The 22,492-nt window shown below is 34.7% G+C and overlaps 1 protein-coding gene across 2 annotated transcripts in view; it reads right to left on the minus strand.

Moving 5' to 3' along the window:
• The window catches only part of LOC113493742, a 78,093-nt gene that overhangs the window by 28,808 nt on the left and 26,793 nt on the right, over positions 1-22,492 (minus strand). Inside the window, exons 2-3 of one of the 2 annotated variants that reach the window (XM_026871736.1) lie at positions 2,176-2,254; positions 1,390-1,630 (exon numbers count right to left, since the gene is read on the minus strand). In XM_026871736.1, coding sequence (XP_026727537.1) covers positions 1,390-1,540 — 151 coding nt within the window. In that variant the 5' untranslated portion in view covers positions 1,541-1,630; positions 2,176-2,254. Of the gene's footprint in view, positions 1-1,389; positions 1,631-2,175; positions 2,259-22,492 lie in introns of both variants that reach the window. The other variant, XM_026871735.1, reaches the window with a different exon arrangement.

The raw sequence follows: 22,492 nt of genomic DNA on the forward strand, positions 1-22,492 counted from the left end.
TTACTTTCGCATATTCAATATTAGTAGGGATAATCAGCTGACAAAAACCTTTTTGGACGAACTTTACTTGCAGAGATATTTGAAACATAACTACAAATGTAACACCTGTTGAAAGACATCTGTCTGTAATCAAAATCAATTCTGGAAATTGTGTAAATTAACAATTCATGTCCATCAAAAATAATTAAATTAATAAAAAAAACGGTACAAATCAAAGGTTGATGAATTAAATAATTACGCGTTTACACTTTCGTCTCCATTTTACGTAAATTTGGAAGAGCTTCATCATCATATTAACAAAGAAGCCCATTATAATTGGATTCGCTCAATTATTGATAATTATGATTAAATCACTTTGCATGCGACCTCGTTTCTGTCGCGTCTTGTTAATTGTGATCATTATGTTGGCTATTGGTGTCATTTTAATTTTTGTTTAAGTCATTTTAATGTTTGTTTAATAATGATTCTACAAAAGCTTGGTGGAAGAATTCAGCTTCTTTCAGATTTTTTTAGAAAAAGATATCTAGGCTTTTGTGTAATTGGTGTACGATTGCTTTGTTCTTGACTCCTGTACTAAGGAGGAGGAGCGTCACATAAATTCAAGTTACGTGATATCCAGACTCAGCACAATCGGTCGTGGATCAGAGGAGTGCCTCTCCTACGCCAGGATCGAATCTATGACACGTCGTTCTCTCTGGGCTCAGCGTGATTACCTATAATACGTGGCTCTTCGTGCAAAAAATTTCGCTCTCATTATCCACTTCATGAAAATCTATAAATTTTTAACATAGCAACACGAAAAAAGAGCAAAAAGTCATTCGTATAAAGTTTGTTTATAAAGTGTTTATTTATACGGTTGGTCTATAAACAATAATCCGATCTACAGCACAGAAAGATAATAGAACAAAGATAATGAAGGCAACAGACAACAGGCAAATAGGTCTGATTGTAAGTGAGCGGCTATGCATAGATACTAATGTACTCAAGGCATTAGCATATAATGTAATGCATAATAATCGTAAACTCATTGATTACGTTACGCCTGGACAAACAAGCGAAGAGCACATTATAGAATCAATAACTACAATGAGATAAGAATATTAAACTCGCATTTATAACAAACGTTTACTGTAGAAAACACAGCCCAAGGCGATTCATAAATAAATACTCAAAAAGCTGCAACGGAAGAAATACAAAAAAATAGGAAACATAAAATTAGTCTTATTAATCTCAACTTATTAGTTTGAAGGTGAATCAGTTATTATGTTATTCACATTTACATTCGTCACACCGACAAACATGAAAATTAGTATGTTATCGACAGATCCCCTCTATTGTGAGCTATAGAGCCGCGCCAGTTACGTATAGCTTTATCGATATTTGACTCACCGAATCTTTTAACGTGTACGTCTCTATTAAACGACACTGTTCTTGGTTTTGTATCTTTATCTTTAGTTCCTTTCGTTTCGTTATCGGCGTTATCTTTGGCTACCTGATCGCCATCTTTGGCATTATCGGACTTGACAATTTCATCGGTCATTGGGTTGGAGGTACCCGGTGGTTGGTACCTCAGACTGTACTGTTACCGTCAACTCGGCAGTTTGCGTTTCGGTACCATCGGTAAGTTTATCTGGAAAAAGTTTTGCCGACTTAAACCCCATTCAGGAAACTAATATTTTTCCCCTTGTATATAAGAGTTGAGGAAGAGAAATAAAATACTGGCGTTGGATAGGTGGGAGTCATAGTGAGACTGTTAAAAATATCTAAAGATGATGATAATTCCTTCTTGGGCAACTATTTAGGAGAGTATATCTGTATAGCTTAAACCAAATTTATGTCATGGCTTAAATGGCTTTAAAGTTACGCAACAAAAGTCTAGGGTCAAATAATATCACTGTAAGAAACGAAGATAGCTTCAAAGAATGATACGTAAGGTGGGAAAAACAGAAATGGCATAAAACTAAGACACGTCTTATATTCTTGGCACCTTCACAAAATTATCTGCATCTTAACTACTTCAACACCTTTTAATACTGTTTCTTAATTGGATTATTTGTGAAGGGCCACCGCGTCTGCAACTTATCATCTTGACTGGTTTTTCCACCCATAAGTTCAAGAAAAGAATCTACTTATCCTGCAGCTTTATATGTAGTTATAATATTTGACTGGTCTCACCTCCTCGTGCGATCAAACATTGGACCGTCTGTTCTTCACATTAACAGCAATCGAGGCTTCGACCGCATTTTGTTCTCAACTGTCTGAAACAACAACAATTAAACTATTATTTCTTAAAGCTCTCTTATTAATAAAATGATGTTTTTTTTAATCAGCTTATAAGTGCAACGAATTTTGATTATCACGCTATTTGGTCGGTGATCGATGCTCGTTGGCTTCCTTAAGATTTCATTAGTTATCTTATGCAATCCCATTAAACTTTCGTTGGCTACAACTTTTGGTATTGAGATTTCGGGTTAACACGGATTTACAATTTTAGCCCTTTGATTTGGGATATGACTTAAAAAGGAGTTAGTACCCATTTCTGACGATTTCTTTGTTTCTTATCCAAAGGTTGTTAAGCTAATAAATACAATGAGTGACCAAATTTTTCTTGCACATATGGTTGTTTAGTATGATTTTCTGTAGGACCCCCCAGTATTACAAGCCTGACCTTACTTAACCAGTTTTTTTTAAAGGTGTCTCAAGTGAAAACAGTATGTCCTTGAACAACCTATCTTACCAACCCATCAACTCACTTAGAAGCTACGTAATAATTACCGAGGGCATTACCGACCGTAGATCCCAATACTCATTACTCATATAACATATTAGATGGTCCGCAAAAACCAACATTACCGTTTCCCAAGCTGTTGATTGCGACATTGCTTGGATCATATCGTCATACATCATGATATAGATTATCATCTGAACTCTGAACTATGTTGCGTTGTTTATGAGCTTATATTGAATCGTAACGACCTATGTGTGGAAATACAAGGGACTGATGAGGTGACTGGAATCTGGGAACCACTGATTCTGATTCATCTGTTGAGGTTCAGAGGTTAAAAATTGGTGAATGGGATTTTTGATGGATTTTGGTTCGGGATGTAATCAGTCATGCTTCTGCTCTGTCTTAACATGTCTTTAGAGATATGGTCATGTGAACTTAGGTCCATACATTAAGAATTACGAGGTCATTATGGTAACTAATGTGTATTTTTCCAAGAGCTTTTATAACTGTAAAGGATCTGCGTCTACGCTTATAGTCTATGAAGTCGAGTCGAGAGTTGATAAACAATATATTCTGTTCCATGATTTCTCGTATCTACTCACTTTATATATGAAATTGTCATATCTCAATCTTAGATACAACTACGGAACGAGTTGACCAATTGTCACGTAATTTATGCATACAATATTTGCCACGTCAGCTAGTACTAAATTCATTTTTCGCATGGGAGTTACATACGCCTTTAATACTATTTATTTGCATCCACTAAGCCATCTTTCTGAAAGTATTCCGTGTACGTACGTACCTTACCTGTATGGCCCACATTGCCAGCTACCGGCAGTCGGTCACTATCGACCAGGTTACGAAAGCAAATGGTCAACAATACTTGTCTTTACCGATGGCGCAAGTATAAGACATATACAGTTTTATTAAGTACTCATACCACTTAACTGCCTTTGAAGCCAAATGTTTAAGAGTGATTGCTTAAGGGTTTATCTTTAAAACACTGATATCAAGTTGGACATCAACCATACGAAAAAGAAGAATTGTAATGACAGATGATGTTTGAATAGATTGGACATGATATCTCTTTCCTATAAGTCGCGTGACTAAATTCTGTCCCTTCCATTCATTTAAGATATTAGAGCGGTATTAAGGATTATCGGAATGTCATTTCTGCAAGGGACAAGCTATTTATAGATGTCCTAAATAACTGTACATAGACTTAAGAGACCTTTTTTAAATAGTCCACTAAGCTATAAAATGTTTGTGTTGCGATGTTACAAAAACATTAAAGTCATGAAACACTCAGACTCATGATAAGCATTTGTGGATGTTCAAATGTTTGTACTACGCAAGGATCTAACCCATGACTGCGCTCGGTGCAGTGGGATCGAACGTGCAGAATTATACCACTCGCCTATCCTCGCAGTAAGTTTTGTATTTAACATATTTATTCTGAAGTGGTAGGACTTTAAGATCCTTACTAATATTATAAATGCGAAAGTAACTCTTTCTGTCTGTCTGTTAAGCTTGCACTTCTAAACCACTGAACCGATTTTAATGAAATTTGGTACAGAGATAGAGTTGACCTTAAGAAAGAACATAGGATAGTTTTTATCCCGGACTTTTGAAGAGTTTTCTTGGAAACGCGATATAACCGACCTCGACGCGGGCGAAAAGCTAGTATCATGTAATATCTACACAGAATTTAAGATTATATTGCACCCGCTTCCATCTTTTGTAATAAACCACTCCGAACTTTTACTGTCCGAGAGCCTGTCATAATGTATCGAAGTTTAACGTCCCCATTACGGTTCTATTTGTATGACTTCATACGAATCATTTAATTAGAGTTATTTGGACGTCAATTTATTACGTTTGAAGACTCTTTTGTAACGACTTTTTTAATGTTGTTTTGAATAAGTACATATGAATAGATGTCAGGGTTATTATAGAGTTGTTAATTGTTTTTTTTTGCGAATATAAAATCAATTAGTTTTTCGACTTTTTGTTTGAATTAATATTGAAAACTCTGGTTCAAAAAGTGGAAGTCCTAAAATTATCCGTATTAAAGTTTATTAATTTGTGCTAAGCACTCAAAAGCTTCCTAACCTGTCATTTAACATATGTAATTTTTACTTAATATAATTTGCCAATCATCAATCATTGTTTACAAATAATCACACATTAGTAGGTCGATACTCAGTATAATTGCGGACAAGGCAAGCCGGTTTCCGAGATCGGAGCAATGTTTGCAATAAACGCAAAAATTGTGACAGATCGCAGATATGTGGGTTCCTATTGCGAAGTTGTGTTAAGAGCTTTGGAATAATTTATGTGATTGATTAACTAGAATCTATTGAAATAAAAGGAAAATTAATTAATTCGTGTAAAAGGATTTGAGGTAAACGACGATTTATAATTAGAGATTTAAATGGAAAGGACAACTTCATAGTATGTCTTTCTTTTTGCTTTTCTTTCTTTATCTATTTTTTTTCGGGGTTAACACAGTATAGAAAAAACTAACGGAGAAAAGACAGCATCAGTCTAGGGTATAAACGAAATATCATTTACTAGCTGTTGTTCGCGACTTCGTCCGCGTGGTTAGAAGATATAAGTTAAGAATTTTTGAACAGAAGCCCTCGAAGATGGTCTATTCAACACAAAAATAATTTTTCAATTTGAAACAGTAGTTCCTGAGATTAGCGCGTTCATACAAACAAACAAACTCTTCAGCTTTATATATTAGTATAGATTAAGGTTCAGCTGTACAAGCGTGAAAAAGTACCAAACTTCAATACGCTTTACGGAAAATAATTACAATATTTAAGAATCAATTTCTTATCGCGAGGTACCAGGAAAACATAAGTAGCAAGGTGGATCAGTAACAGGTAGGTAGCACCTTGAGACCCACGACTCTTGCTCAATACTATCAGACGCCTACATTTCAAATACTTCGTTCAAAAGGCTGAGAAAACAAAACAACTGCTTACAAAACTTAAGTGTTAACTTATATATTTACACTTGACATCGCGGGTAATAATGGAAGGGTTCCTCAGAGGTTTTCCCCGAAAACGTCAGAATATTTAGTGGTTTCTTAGGTTTACGCGAATGTTAGACATTGAAATGAAACTACTTTTACGGATTTTATCGCGGTTTTAATTTTAGATTTTTGTTCCCGACGTTTCGAAACCTTTGCAGGTATCATGGTCACGGGCAGACTGAGATGGTGTTCGTCTTGACAGAAGATGTTGCTCGTTCTACCTTCATATTTTAATTAATTATTTGTGGTCCGACCTACGCAGTATGAGCTCACTGTGTCTTGATGTCTTGCAGCGCTGCTCTTGGGTTTGGCCTTGAGTTTATTTATTATTGGATCCCAAGTAGGTGATATCTTCCAGCCATCTTCTCTATTGAAATTAGGGTGTTTTTTAATCTCAATAGCCTCGCGAAACATCCTACTGGAACCTGGCTGGAACCTTCAGCATGTTCGGCGACTGCAGACTTCGTTGAGCGGCGGTGTTTGACGTCAGCTATGTGTTCTTTAGATTTGACCAACCACAGATCCTCGCTAAAGAATCCAAATTCCTACCTAGGATGTTTCGCGAGGCTATTGAGATTAAAAAACACCCTAATTTCAATAGAGAAGATGGCTGGAAGATATCACCTACTTGGGATCCAATAATAAATAAACTCAAGGCCAAACCCAAGAGCAGCGCTGCAAGACATCAAGACACAGTGAGCTCATACTGCGTAGGTCGGACCACAAATAATTAATTAAAATATGAAGGTAGAACGAGCAACATCTTCTGTCAAGACGAACACCATCTCAGTCTGCCCGTGACCATGATACCTGCAAAGGTTTCGAAACGTCGGGAACAAAAATCTAAAATTAAAACCGCGATAAAATCCGTAAAAGTAGTTTCATTTCAACGTCAGAATATTGTAACTAAAAGAATACTTTGTTTTCTATGAGTGCGTTACTATGACAACCTAAAGTTGAACTGTTGCTTTTATAAAACTAGACGCCCTGTATTCCATACACAGTGATTTAAAGTTACGTAAGTAATTCTGCTGGTATATTAGATTGCTGAACTACAACGAAGTTGATTTAGCGGACAGGTGTGAGTCGGAATTGAGACAATAAGGGTTCGTAAAAGTAGACTGAAGTAAAACATATTTTCAAAATAGACCCTCAAGATTACCTAATTAATTTCATTTTTATATATTGCCATCAAAATAATACGTGTTTTGTGAATCCAACGGTTCGTGAAACACAGCTTGGTGACAGAATGGCGGATAGACAGACGGACGGCGGAGCCTCAGTAAAAGGGTTTCGTTTACTCTTAGGCCTATAACAAATATGTAAATTATTCCTACATTTGACAACACATAAAAATAGCAGTAACTATGCTCGCAGTGTTAACTCAGAAGAAACGGGTTTGACATTGATAAGCCCGAGACGATCGGAGTGCTTTTTTGTTAAACTTGTACGTCATCCGAAATGTATGCAGTAGTGTCGATGGCAAAAATATTGTATACTAGCTGTTACCCGCAACTTCGTCCGCGTGGTTAGGGAATAACATATTTCGGTTTAGCAGTTTTGACGTGAAGAATTAACAAACATACGGGTTGGGATAGTGGGATTGCAAATATAAATATTAGGACTTCAGATCAAACTGTGATGTGTTTGCTGAAGAGTGGAAAGTGATCGTCTGACTCTGAACGTTTGGCATGTTGGGAGATGATTGAATAATTGAAGGACGATCTTGTTTTATTTTAGTAAAATTTTGGATATTTCAAAAGAAATGACTAAGTTTTCGTACTTTACGTGTGTTTTACTGATTTTTATTTGTGTGCAGTTCCGCCCTTCAAGGAATAGAAAGCGTGTGTAACGACATACATTCTATACATCTAACAATGACAAATTAAAATTAAAAAAGTATGAACTAGAGTCCAATTTGATTGTCATCAGTCTAAGTGGGCTGCATGAAAATGTTGGGAGTTGGCTTTTTCATTTTCTATCTGATATTGTTCATGAGATATGACATACACTTCATATTCCCCAATTTTTTTGCTCTTATCATTGTCTAGCCTACACCTTCACATTTTTACTAAAATAATATTTAAATCTTTAACTTTTTATTTGACGACCTCCGTGGTCGAGTGGCGTACGCACCGGTTTCAAGGTGTCGCTAGCTCTGAGGTCCCGGGTTCGATCCCCGGTCGGGTCAATGTAAAAATTCACATTTCTACATTGTCTCGGGTCTGGGTGTTTGTGGTACCTTCGTTGTATCTGAATTCCATAACACAAGTGCTTTAGCAACTTACTTTGGGCTCAGAACAATGTATGTGATGTTGTCCGCATTTATCTATTATTATTATTTCAACACTGTACTCCTTCTGTAATCTACAAGATACACGCAAGTATACCTGCATGACATTTTAATTTAAATCGTTCGTCAGAGTTTCATTAACAAAGATAAGTTTTTGTTTTCATAACTTCGATCCGCATTATTATTTATGTCTTCGAACCTGTAATAAAAGGGTATGTAAAGTCATAGTGTTAATAACACACTCATTCGAACCATTTTTATAACCTTTAAGTTTAATTTTATAGGTGCGAACGCTATGAAAGAAACTTGGTGAGGTTTCTTGGGCGAGAATAAAAATAAGTCAATCATATTTTACAAGAGCAATTCTTAAACCCACACACAGCTTTCGAAACCTTACTTTTAACTCAGGTTATTAATAAGTGAGTAAGTTTTGTAATTTGATAAAATAATGTCTCAACCTCATAAGTTAAAAGTTGTGAACTATTGATAGGTGAAAAAGTGAAACTTTATATTATTTTATATACATCTACCAATAATCTGCTTTACTGTTTGTCAGAAGTATAATTTTTATCAATGTAATATTTTGGTAAGAAAAACACTTTTTTTAATTTTCATTCTTTTTCCAAATCATCACACTATATTTCTGAAGAACTCTAAACATTCAAAACCAATTTAAAATCCCGACAATAATCTACATAAAACTAAAACAGAACAACAACAAACATTCAAGTAACTTCAGTAAGTGCTCGAGATTGCAATCACCCAACATTGCAAGCTACCTTTCTCTGCACATTAAACACATTAAAATACCTGGGTCTTACAAAACCTTTACTTGTACGACATTCGTCACCTTATGTGGACTGGGCCAAAATCCGAGGTCCCGTGACCTTATATGGAGCCGCAAGTTGCTGTCACACCCAAAACGATTCGGGCTGACTGGACTAGTACTGCCAGTAGCAGAATGTACTCCTATCAGTCATTGCAAATGTGTTAATAACAGATCATAAATGTTGAAAGTACTTTTGATGCTGTGGTTACGGTTGTACGTTTGGATGATGATGTGCAGCTTCGATGCTCACGCAGGAAAGTACAAATGTTACATTTAGGTATATGATAAAGTATTGATGAGAAACAATTTAAAAAATCCTGCAAATGCGAAATAGACTTGCGGCATCTAAATAAAAACAAAATCTCAAATAATTCTATCATAACCCTAAAAATTTATGACAGTGTCAACATTTCATTTTAACTATCATTTTTTTTGGAAAATACATCAATAAATATTCCAACTGCCTAGCCATCAAGGTTCATAAGATACAGTTTGGTGACTAAACAAACAGACAACCAGTGGAGTCTTAGTATTCGGGTTCCCTTTCCACCCTTTTTGGTAAGGATGCCTAATAACAGGGTTTTTTTGGAATTCATGATAGACTCACATATTAAACTATAGCTAATAAACAATCTAGATGTCAACACTACAATCGTCGTTGTTGACTGGTCCTTCTTATAACGTAAAAAAACTAATCTAAAATGTCAGGGTCTTATTACAGACTAACATGTTACATTTTTTGTGGCAACTCCCTTACATAATATTTAAAAGCTTTTAGACTTATCGATGTACATACTTTAACCATCAACATACCGTTCGAAATCTAACAGAATTTAGAATTAATGATTCAATAGTTACTCGTTCTCTTCTCGGAGTCGTGGAAACGAGACATCGCTATTTTAAGTGTATCATGCCGACTCACTCACACAGTGACAAGTCCTGCTTTAGATTTTATGAAGAAGGAAAGTCGTAGTAGCAAACAGGGCCTTAATTTCATAATATTAAAAAAAAACGATTATTGAATGGAAATTTTATTCACTTTGATACTATTACATATTTCGTAAACTCCTAAGCTGAAAATCGATCTCAGTGGCGTGCACTTGGAGAGGCCTATGTCCAGCAGTGGACTGCGATAGGCTGATGATGATGATGATGAAACTCCTAAGCATTTTGCCGTTATAATATTTGGATATTTAGTACGGGGCGGAAGACTCACTGTCAATACAATGAATTGAGGCTCCTGTCGTATACAAACAAGGGCCGCCACTGTGAAAACGGGGTCTCTACTTTTCAGTGAGACTGCTTCCAATAATAATAAAGAAGAATTTTACGCAAGACTTTTGACTTTTTCTTGAAACAAAAGAAGATTCAATATATCAATTGAAGCAATACAGTAAATTTTCCTTTATGTTTACTAAAAGTTCCAAATACGGTTAGGAGTCTACCAAGATCTTTAAAAGCGTAACTGTTAGCTGTGGGAGAGAGATAGCGCTCTACAAGAACATTGATCTCTCGTTTCCACAACTGCGGTAGTCTTACTTGAAGAGTTTGTTCCCAAAAATGGCGTAACGTTTTTTTATTTTCGCTCCATTACCAAAACAAAGTCGTTTTAAGATTCAGCGGTCGTTCGGTCGACAGCATCGTATAGGTCATTGTAGTGCCGAAACTTATTACCATAACGAGAATACTTTTTGTTGGATTACGGAAAGGAACGTCTTGGGAAAGGGGCAGACGTCCGTGTGTGAAGAAATGGAGATGGTCACGGCTGTGAAATGCGAACTTTTTTTATCAGCCTCTTTTATTTGCAGGTGGTGTTTTGAATTCACTGATAGCAATGTGCTGTATACGTATTGAAATTAAGTATATAATGAAGTAGTGTAAGAAATATATTGTATTTAATTGTTAAGTAGTATTTTATTTATATTTTAAAGAGTTAAAAAAAGATATTTGCATAACCACACATAATATAAGCACATAAGCAAGTATTTTATGTATTAAATTTTAAATAAAATATACATTTCCATGCTGAATCTTGCAGAAAGAAATCCACAATGACAATACACGGCAAAAACATAGTCCAAGCTTTGAAATTAAGACTCTATGTAGAAATTATAGAGTTGAAATTACATTAAAATGATATTCCTCGGTTTCGAATGGGTCTTAAGCTTCCTCATAAATATTTGCATCAATAAAGACCACATTCTGGGTATTGTTATCCTTGTCAACGTCAATCCGAATGTATAGTGATGTGCATATATTTAACCGACTTTAAAAAATAAGGTTATCAATTTGACAAGAATTATTTGTGAAGTATATTTCAATCCTCACACATGCATACTGTTACTTAATGTATATTGAATAAAGAAACAAATCCCGAATAATTTTTGTTTCAAAAACATTCAAGTCTCATGCACAAAGACATCCAATATAATATTGAATAAGGTAGCGCTATTTTTTATTTAATTTTTCTGCTTTAGGGGAACCAGGGTCTTTGGGATCCATAAGGCCACAAAAAAACCATTTGCTGTGACGTGAAACTAATCATGCAAAAAATCCTTAAACCTTTCTTTATAAGTCCACAAAAACTCCTTTACATGTTATTTTTATCAAATCACATAAAAACCTTGCTTAAACTAACTGTCGACTCACTCCCATCCCTACAAACTGGAAGTCGATTGGCCCAAATATGGTCACAAGGTCCAATGACCCATTGCCCAGGGATCACCTTGGGCCCGAGGGTCAACGCGTGAAAGTAAGGGTGTTGTTTTATTTCACTTCATCCTTCGAATCAAGATTTTTTCTTCGTGAAATGTATTAACGATTCTTTTGGCTAAATGACTTTTGTTCCCATCGGTTATTTAAACTGGTAGCTATAAATATAGCCTTGTTTGTTTGTTTGGGTATTTTTGAAGTTGTTATTGGGTTTGCAGATTCGATAAATCGGTTGGCGTGTTTCGTTTTATATTTGTACTGCGTCTGAAGGAGGTTAGGTTTTTTAAGTTAATGTATGTTCTTTTTCTATTGTATGACGGTATTTGAAATATATGTCGTTGTATATTCTAGAATTATTGCAGAAAGTAACAATTTCCAAAATGGCGCCCTGCAATGAGAGAAATTTTTTAGACAATTGATAATTCTTTATAAAAAAATATTATTACGTAATGTTAATTAGTTTCAATACTCCTCATGTTTTCGTATTCTTTATTATAATAATCGCAATACGTATAAAATAACTTACAATAATTGTTCCACTTTTAATCGACAACTAGTGATGCTAATAACACCACAATGTATTCAATCCCGTGGTTATACCACCTAAGTCGAACAATTACTGTTTCAATGATCGATCATTTGTTATGGACATGATTTACTATTTTTACACCATAATATTAAGGTAAACATAGATGAATGGTGATTATTGGTCTCTTGATTGTCTGTCTGTGTGTCTGTTGGCACAAAACAGATAAAACTCGGACTCGCGGTTTGCATAACCACAAAATGTAAAAACAATATTGAAATAATTTTCTGCAATAAAAGAATTTATAAAAACGCTTGAGAACAAATAAATTGCTCGTTTGCGTGTCTGGCCAGGTTATGTCGATCTGAAAATATTTAATTGGCTTTATGCGTTAACAATAAGTAATTGTTTTATGTCTGCAAGAAACGAAGTGAAATGTAAATATTGCAATATAACAAAAATATTTGAAAAGACAATTGAAATAATCGGATATTTCGGAATGAATAGTAGCTAGAAATTATAATAAAAATATACATTTAATGATAAAGAATACAAGTTTAATATTATTAAAGGAAGTGTTATAGGCTATTAATATTGTTTTTTTGCAATTGTTGAAGCGAGACAGCGCATTACACAGCGTATTGTCGTCTTGCTTCCACATCGGCAACATTACAATAATTGTAAGACCTCACAGTACGTACGTAAAGGTGACATTTAAATGTCATATTTTTAATTGATTATGTATCCATAGTAATTATTACCAGATATCTATCTATAATTGACGTAGAATTATCCAGTAACTGACAATCGGCTTATATTAATAATCGGCTTAAAGTTAAATATTAACTTAACTTTAAGCCGAACTATTTAAAGGTGGCTAGAAATATATGATGGAATAAATTTATGAAACATAAACAAAAATAAAGAAACACTCCGGATTAAGAATCCCGGCTAACCACAACACTAGAAACGTCAAACTTTTTATCACACACTAATTACGTATTGACAAACCAATCTTAGAATTGAATCAATTCCATTCAAACGCTCATACAAACACGTGACATTCGATTTTCAATCGCATTCAATAATGCTGCTGGCCTTGACCAACAGTAATTATCTAACGCTTTGTATTTTATGCTCCCCTGGTACTTCTATGTACAAAAACTTTTATATAAAAGTTTGACATCTGGTTTTTATTTTAGTTTTTTTGTTTCTTCAGTTCCGTGTGAATTCAAACCATGATTCCGGCTAAAGATAATTGTACTTGCAATACATTTTGTAGAAAATATTATAGGTTATATTCACTTCCTACAGGAACCTCTGTGCAATATCAATAGTCTGTGCACTGAGATAATTCGATTAAAAAGTCTAACTAAACATGAGAAATACTTTTGATAGCTTCTGATTGTGTATGTGCTCCTGGTACATTACAAGGTTCAAGACACATGTATGTGAGTGAGTAGGGATTTTTGGTTCAGGATTCAAGTTACAAACTTAACGAAGAAGACAGATTCAGGTTAATAAGTATTTTATGTTAGGTCCCACTGCTGGGCATGGGTTTTTCCTATATGGGGAGCATAAGCTAGTTAGTTGACTGCGAGTTTGGCGATTTCCGATTCCAATAATTTAAATCCAAGTTTCCTCAAGACGACCTTTTGTCGCTGGTCACCTTTTAAACACTGAATTGTTACTTCGCCTATATTGGGATCGAACCTGATCCATGCATATAAATTCATCCAAAGGAAAACAAGCCATTTTTAAGTTTTGCCATGGCCAGTCCAAAAATACGCATCCATACAAATCCTTGACATCGCTGTAGCAATTTTCTTTTAATATTTGAACTCCAGACCGTTACTAATTGGTAAATTTCATTCACACGTGTTTCTCGCGTTATTTATATCAATTCTGTATAACTGTTTGTTTGTTGCGCAATCGTGGCGTTATCTGTCACGCGAGGATCCTGCGTGATTCGGTTCTTGATGAAAAGAAATAGAAATGTCCTTAACTTACATTGAAATTTAAGCAGAATAATTGTTTTTAATTGATATTTCTAATCTTTGATACACATGTTTTGAACTGTTGTAGAAATATCTAAACAGTTTAAAGTCTTTGTCTCATATCTCAACATATTTCACTGAAAACACAGTGGGGAGTTTTGGTGGCTTTTTCAACATATTTTTTCAGTACCACACTTATTGCCAAACAGAGAACGAAACCGTTTATTGCAAGTCGAAAAATACAATTTAGAAAAAAGGCATTATTCTTATGACAAAAATAGACGTATCCTCAAACACGGAACTACTATCACTCGTTCATGAGTTTCAGCCCGGCGATAGGCTGAAGAACAGTGGGACAGACCGTTTTATGGATCTCATCATCGGCCTAGCCTTTTTTTATATGGAATCCAAAAATATTCCTTATACCTGCTTATCCCAATTACAAAAATTTTAGCTAGCATTCAGAAGCGTTTAAAGTATCATTAACCTGGGCCCCAGTTCTGCTATTTTACAATGGTCAATGACTGAATGGCAATTGGATTAAATTTGGAATAATTCCTATTCTCTTAAGCGTTTTGCCAATACAATAATTGGAAGTTAATTGTATTGAATTTGAGTGTACCGTCCCGTACTGAATTTACAATTATTGTGTAGAAAAATGCTAAGAGACTACGAAAATTGTCATTTTAAGCCAAATTTCATTCATTCGTCGGCCGTTGTAAATAGCAGAGCTGGGGCCCAGTCCTAACTCAAACTACACAAAACAGTCTGAATGCTTTAAATAAAAGTGATTGACGTTTCGGTATTCCTTCCACCATCACACATACAGACTAGCATGCATATATTGATATGTACCCGGAAATGCAGGCTCGACGGCTGGCATCCCGCCACACGACACCACCTCCATGTATTATACACCTTACATATTCAAGTGTTATACTAATTGAGTGCTAAGTTATCGTAGTCGTAATGTAATTTAAGGGAACTACAAAGATTTGTTAATAGTATTTAGTATTTTTTTTTTCTATTTTAATGGCTACTTAGGAGGTATAGTCGAATTTGGAAACTGTAGGTTTACGAGATAGGTGGGTGGTCATCTGGTTAGTTGGTCTTAGTTCTTACTGAACAGATTGCTCGTCATAGAAACAAGTAAAAGAAGTTTAGGGCTAAAACTAGCATAAAGTAGTTTTTAGACAAATATGTACGTCCACATGCTCAAGGATTGCAAATTTGGCTCCGCTGTCCGCCCTTTAACAGGCATATATCTCATGAACCCTTATAGCTAGACAATTGATTTTTTTACAGGTGATTAATTTCTGCTATCGCTATAACCACAAATATAGGTAAATAATAAAGATCGATGTTGCAAATCGTTGTCACAATCATACATTTGTTAGTAAATTTTAAATTTGATTTGATTTTGATTAAGCAATTATTTGTTGTTGTGTAGAGTCCGACTCGCACTTCCCCGATTTCTATGTATTTTTTTTATTGGTTTAGTTTATCAGTTTCGTAACAGGTAATCTGCCAGTACCTAAATTAAGACTACCTAGATGTTTTAAATATATGATTCCCAAACAACGAGACTACAACAATGAAAATACTATTCTATAACAAAATCTTTCAAGGTCACCCCACAGGATAGCGCGGTTTAATCTCAATAATTATACTGTTTACATGCGCAAGAGTTTCTTTGGACTTTTTACTCATTTACCTACGTGTTCGCAGGCTGGCAACACAAACTCGTATTTAGATGGGCGCCCGATAGGTGCGGGTACTTTAGACTGGGGTTGCAGATAGAACATATTTAATTTCAAGAATATTTTGCACTCATTCGAAAAATATCAAGATTTTTCGTTATTTCGCTTTATTCCAAAAGCAAAATTATGATTGTACCTGGACCGTCCATCTTACGAAAATTGCCGGGTTATTGAAACAAAAAGGATTTCAGTTAGTGTTTTTATTCGAAACAAATCTTTTGATCACGAGAAATAGAATCAATTAAATCTTACAAATACAAAATAGTTTATTACACTTGCAACAAATGCGATCTACTATGCGACATAAAACTCTCTACTTACACCACAATACTTTACCTCTCATACTCAGTTAACAAAATACTAAATGACGTCACTTGAAACAAAGCGATACCTTTTCAGCCAGTTAACAGACACGACTTAGTCTAAACATTTTAGTCAGACATCCATCACATCACATCAGGCTTCACCGTTCGAATCCCAGCCTCGCGATTTATTTATTACCTACATTATATTGGCCTTTAACCCGATACGATAATGAAACGATACACATGAAGTCATTAAGTTTAACTAAATATAATTAAGAGCGTCACGATTTGATTTCATGACGTAGGTATGCAGAATTAAGGTGGCTTTTTGACTAAGGACAGAGCTTCTTTAGATAAATTACTGATTTGACAAGTACGGACGAAATTAAAGTGCTATTCCCGCTTGTTAAAGCTATAGTGGTGACGTAAATTGATAATACATTTCTATTACAAGTATTGCAAGGCATTTTTAGTAGTTAATCTACAAAAAACGGGAGGTTTGAAAAAGTTTGACGTGTCTTTATGTGTCTGTTTGTTGCATCATAGCTTTCCAACAGATGAGGTGAATTAGATGAAGTCACGTGGTATATGAAATATTATTTTTGACATGTGTCGATACTAGATGGCCGATATTAACAATTTCACTGCCTCAAGTGAAGTCGCCCCTTGTTTTGTCCTTATCAATGTCTAATAGAAAATAGATACACTAACACATATTAGAACATTGAAATGAAACTACTTTTACGGATTTTATCGCGGTTTAATTTTAGATTTTAGTTCCCGACGTTTCGAAACCTTTGCAGGTATCATGGTCACGGGCAGACTGAGATGGCGTTCGTCTTGACAGGAGATGTTGCTCGTTCTACCTTCATATTTTAATTAATTATTTGTTAAAATAATTAATTAAAATAAAAAAATTAAACCGCGATAAAATCCGTAAAAGTAGTTTCATTTCAATGTCTAATATTCGCGTAAACCTAAGAAACCACTACATATTAGAACGTCAAATTAAGCGACGTTCTTGAAAATGACCGTAAGATTCAATCCAGTATTACATTGAGCGATTTGATCTATAAATGTATAAAAAAATCTATTGTATCAATCGTTGTAGAGTAAATAAAAAATAACCAACATAATAAATACAACGTAACAGATAGAGAGATAATATGAACCTGTATTAAAATACCGTGTAACTGCCATTCAGTACATGAATACGAATTGGCAAGAAGTGAAGGCGGCTGAACGACCTTGCCGCGGCCTGCTCCAAATAATACCACCAATGTATTAAAAAAACAACTCTCTGTGTGTCCGGGAAAAATACTAGGTTTGTTCTACAATAATAAAGCAATTTGAAGCAAATATTTGAAATTGATTGCTCTTAAATCTGTCTGTTTTATTACCTGTTGTACATTTAAAAGTTGCACGTAATTCTTTCACGTTTATCACAATATTAAGAGAACGGGAAATTATATAGTAACACAAACCTATCTTGTTTGAGACTTTGAGATAGGTAATACGAGTCTGTATTTTACCTTCGCTCAGGCAAACTGCAGTCATTTTCAACAAAGATTTATCTTTTTTGGAAAAAAAACTGCCCACACTTGGGGATTTTGTCAAATGCCAAATGACAGCTATTTCACTTTATATTATGCACTATGCAGTCCGAAGTTCTAAGGTAAAAAACATAAATAAATCAGCTGATTGTGACCCTCCTTCTTTTAAGTCGGTTTAAAAAACAAAAATGTCCACAAACGTTACAATTGAATTCTAAAACAATTGTAGCTTGTGAATGTCGCTTGAATGTTTGGGAAAGGCCCGTGACACAAGGATTACGGACGGAGTCATAAAAAAAAGAAATAGAAAATAGTGAATTGCTTAGAACACGTAGTAATACCCGTATCGCGATACGTAACACAAGCTAGAACTCTGACAGTTAAAATAGTGCTTACATTAAAATAATTGCAAGTAGCGAATAACGGCGCTGATTAGACTCTAAAAATACGAGAACAGTTAAATGCTTACAACGCTGATAACAGATGTTGCACTATAAAAAATATTAAAAACTTTGTAAGATAGAATATTAACATACTTAATTGATTTCTAAAATAACCCTTATTTATGCATAACTATTAAAATAAACAAAACATAATAATATCAAAGACTTTTTCTATCGCTTGGCTGGTAGAGATTTCATCTATACTCTATACTAATATATAAAGCTGAAGAGTTTGTTTGTTTGAACGCGCTAATCTCAGGAACTACTGGTCCAAATTGAAAAATTATTTTTGTTTTGAATAGACCATTCATCGAGGAACGCTTTAGGCTATAAACCATCACGCTGCGACTAATAGGAGCGAAGATACAATGGAAAATGTGAAAAAAACAGGGCAGGTATAAATCATAACTTATATCTTCTACCCACGGGAACGAAGTTGCGGGCAACAGCTAGTACTTATATATAAAGCTAATAGTATGAAATAAGTAGCATCCTTACTTTTTTGCATGTACATAAAATAGTAAACAAGTAAAATAATTTCAGATCACCTAACAGAACCTTTAAAAGTTATATTCTTGCAGGTGTGAAAGTGAGACGCCACTTTACGTCTCGTAAGGCGCTATCACTTTTCCACAACGACAAAAATATCACTTCAAACCGTGGTGCTAGGCCGCATATAAAATTAGCATTCCAAAGAGTCGGTCGCGTTACAAATATGTTTTTTTCTTTTGTCATTATATACTTCACCTTGAGACAAACAAGTGGCACTGAATAGTAAGTAATTACTTAAAATTGCTGACAAATGTAAGTCATAGCTTCTGTCCGTCCCCTGAAAGATATGGCAACCTTCACAAGTTGGGCAGTATTTGTCTATTGTAGTGACGGCTTATTAGCCTGCTGCTACCAGGGATGCATAAAAAGAGAATGATGTATTAATGTTTTACGTACTGAACAGAAAATGCCTGTAATTTTAAAAATGAGCGAAAATAATTAATTTCTATTTCTTAAAGATATTTGGAATCTACTGTTTTGTCTTGCCACTGGTCTCACTTTCTGTGGTGGAAAAAGGTTATTTAAATTAAAAGAAAGCACATTGGTAGCCGGTGGCCGGCATTTTTTAGTTAAAATGCAAAGTCAATTAATTTTAAGCAATCTTACTAAAACCATGGTACATTTCAAGAAATAAATTTAATGTAAGTAAAAAATTCTCACATATTTTATGGCCATTTCCTGCCGATAGAACGGTGGACTAAAATAATTTGCATGTCGCCATACTGATTTGTCGCATGCGAGCCTTCGCGACAGACCCATATACTATCCAGATAGTAAATACCTTTTCCCTTACTATGCATCCGTAGAACAAAACTTTTGAAGAGGTCGGAGCGAGATGTAGTTATTTGCAATGTAGCGCTGTCTCACTTCTACAACGGCAAAAGTCCTACTTTATGATATCATAGTACAGGGGCCCAGTTAATATTATGTATTGCGAAAATAACCGCATATTTTCAGTTCAATTATTTCGAGGTTGTTTTTAATGTAAATGTTTTTCGAATATCGATCGAGTAATGACAGTGTTTACTGGTTGTTAATTGGTTTCTGTTTCGCCACAAACTTTTCTTAAGTTTGGCAATGTCCAGATGTCACTCGCGGTAAGTCACAAATGTCTCAACATGTTATAAAAATGTATATATATAAAAATGTTTTAAAAAGCGGTCGAAATAATTATTATTATCAACCATATTTATCCGTAGGGGTAAACAATATTTGACCAGTTTCTGAAAAACCATTTTCAACTCTTTCTGTACAAAATGTCGAGGTACCAGGCAATCATAAGCATAAAGAGATACATGATTGCTTAATGCACCGAGACTTGTCGTCACTTTAGTACGCTGAATACAAGCGGTCCACCTGTCATGTGTGATCGAAACCACAAGTGCGGTTTGAATGCATTGAATATCGAGTATGGTATTACCATATTTAATGATAAATTGATTATGCGAATATGGCAATACTTTGAATAACTGCCTTGCAAATATTCATAGTTGATTATAATTATCTAGTTGAAACCTGTATGTATTTGGACTGCAAGGATAGCAGAGCGATATAGGTCACCACAAAAAACATGAAGCGGGTTAGACAAACCAAGTCAAAGAGAAGTGATTAGATAGCGTGGACTTAACAGCGAGTAACAAGAAAAAGGTGTAATTTTTTAGCTTGAAAATTGCCTGGGGGACCTCGGTAGGTACTAGGATAAAATAAACAGCCAGGAGTTTGAAAAGAAAAGTGTGTAGAATGCATACGCTTTAAAAAGAAATTCTTGATATTCGATTTAAATTTGGACGGCATATTCAACCTATTTTAAATATTCCTTTGTAATAGTGTTGATTGCAATAAGGAAACAAAACTTATCGTGAGTGGTTTATGTATTTTTGATGTTAAGCATACAATACTTGACCACAGTTATTTTTATGTTCTTGTTAATATTAACTGCACATTTACGTGTTCAAGTAAAGCTTTCACATAATTTTACGTAGAAAGGTGAAAGTTCATGGTGTTAGGAACATTTTAATAGTTCAGAATTATAATAATTTTCATACAAATAGGTAATAATGAAAATTAACTTACTAGGAATGCAGATTTTTTTGCCGTATTTAAGTTTTCGTACTTTGTTTCAACGTAATCGAAAAATACCAGCTTTGTGACTTAAGTGACGTTTTTTTTTTCAGTGTCGGTGTGGTATAAATATGATGTGCAAGCACGAGGATAGAGATTTCAGCCCAATAAGGGCAAAACAAAGACTGATACTGTACCGGAACAATCCTTTGACTAACCGTGGGAGTTGTAGATACAGGCTGTAATATAATATGCTTAGATGAGGTGATGAAAACTATCTCACCGTTACACGTTATACAAAAGTTGTATCATATTAATTCGGTGCAAGTTTTCGAACTATTCAAAACGAGTTGAACTCTATTATTGTTATATAATTTGACCTATTCACATAACCTGTCTATTTACGATAATACTGACCGCAGGCGCAAGCACGCCGCTGCAAGGTTATATACAACGCTGTCAATTGTCACATGTGTCATTCTAAAAACAAACCGCAAGCAATTATCAATTCTACTAAATAGAATTAAGGTTGAATTTCTAATAACAACAAAAAACTGCAGTTGAAGACCAAACGCACTGACCTTGTCAGGTGGTATCAGAATTGTTACTTTTAATTATTAAATCGTGACATGTCTGTCATATATGGATAGTGGACTTAGTGTCAAGGTTACGTTGGGTGCATTATTGTTTATTTTGCTTATAACAACTCTTCCTTATTAGTTTATTGCTTTTGAGAAATACACATTTTAGGTGCGACCTTTTTTTCTGAACTCTCACTTTAATTATTGTGTTTGTATTAATACCAGATGAATAACTGTTAACAGAATTCTTATATTTATTAACCATCATAATTTAATTAAAACGTAACTATCAAAAATATTCATTTGGAATTACATAACCTACATTAGCATGACTCCAGCACCTGTTGTGACCTTTACAATGTCAAAGGTCACGATGACACTACCGCTAATAATATTATGCAATAAGGTGACAGGTTTGTTAATGAAAAATCTGATTGTTTACCTACGCAGTACTCATGAGTCAATAGGAAGCAAGATTGTGTATTGTGTCACTTAGTAGTGGGATGTAACACTGAGATACTTTTGTATTGGTTAGATATTCTATGACAACTGTTTTTTATATCTTTTTTTTTTGTTGTGAAGATGTAGGTTTCAGTATTTTATGCTTTTAAAAGATGCTAGATTTGACAGGCCTTGAGATTTGAGTCGTCCTAGGAAAGTCGTCCGAGAAAGGACCTTAGTGGTATTCTGCTTTAAAAACTGGGTTTTCTCGAAGGTCAAGAATACTTTGTAAACGGTTTATTTTAATCCTGCCTTCCTTTGCTTAACATCATGTCTCACTTTTGTAGTCGTCAAAGATAATTACCTTTTATACTTCCTTGTCCATATTATGCTTTGCACAAATATGAATTACCATGCATTTGAAATATGTATGCAACTTTTGCTTCAACACAGCAGCAAGACAGCTATTAATATTCATTCCGCAACATTTATTAAATAGATAGAATATTTTATTGACATCTGCATCAAACGATCGATTCTTTAACTTTGCAGCGAGGTAAGAAGCTAATTACCGAAATAGAGCAACATCAATCGAGAGCAGGAAGCTACATTAAGCTAATATCAAATGTTAATTACATCCCAAGAACGCCCGACAAAGGTCACGT

This window comes from Trichoplusia ni, chromosome 5 (genome assembly GCF_003590095.1).
Source record: "Trichoplusia ni isolate ovarian cell line Hi5 chromosome 5, tn1, whole genome shotgun sequence".
Lineage (NCBI taxonomy): Eukaryota > Metazoa > Arthropoda > Insecta > Lepidoptera > Noctuidae > Trichoplusia > Trichoplusia ni.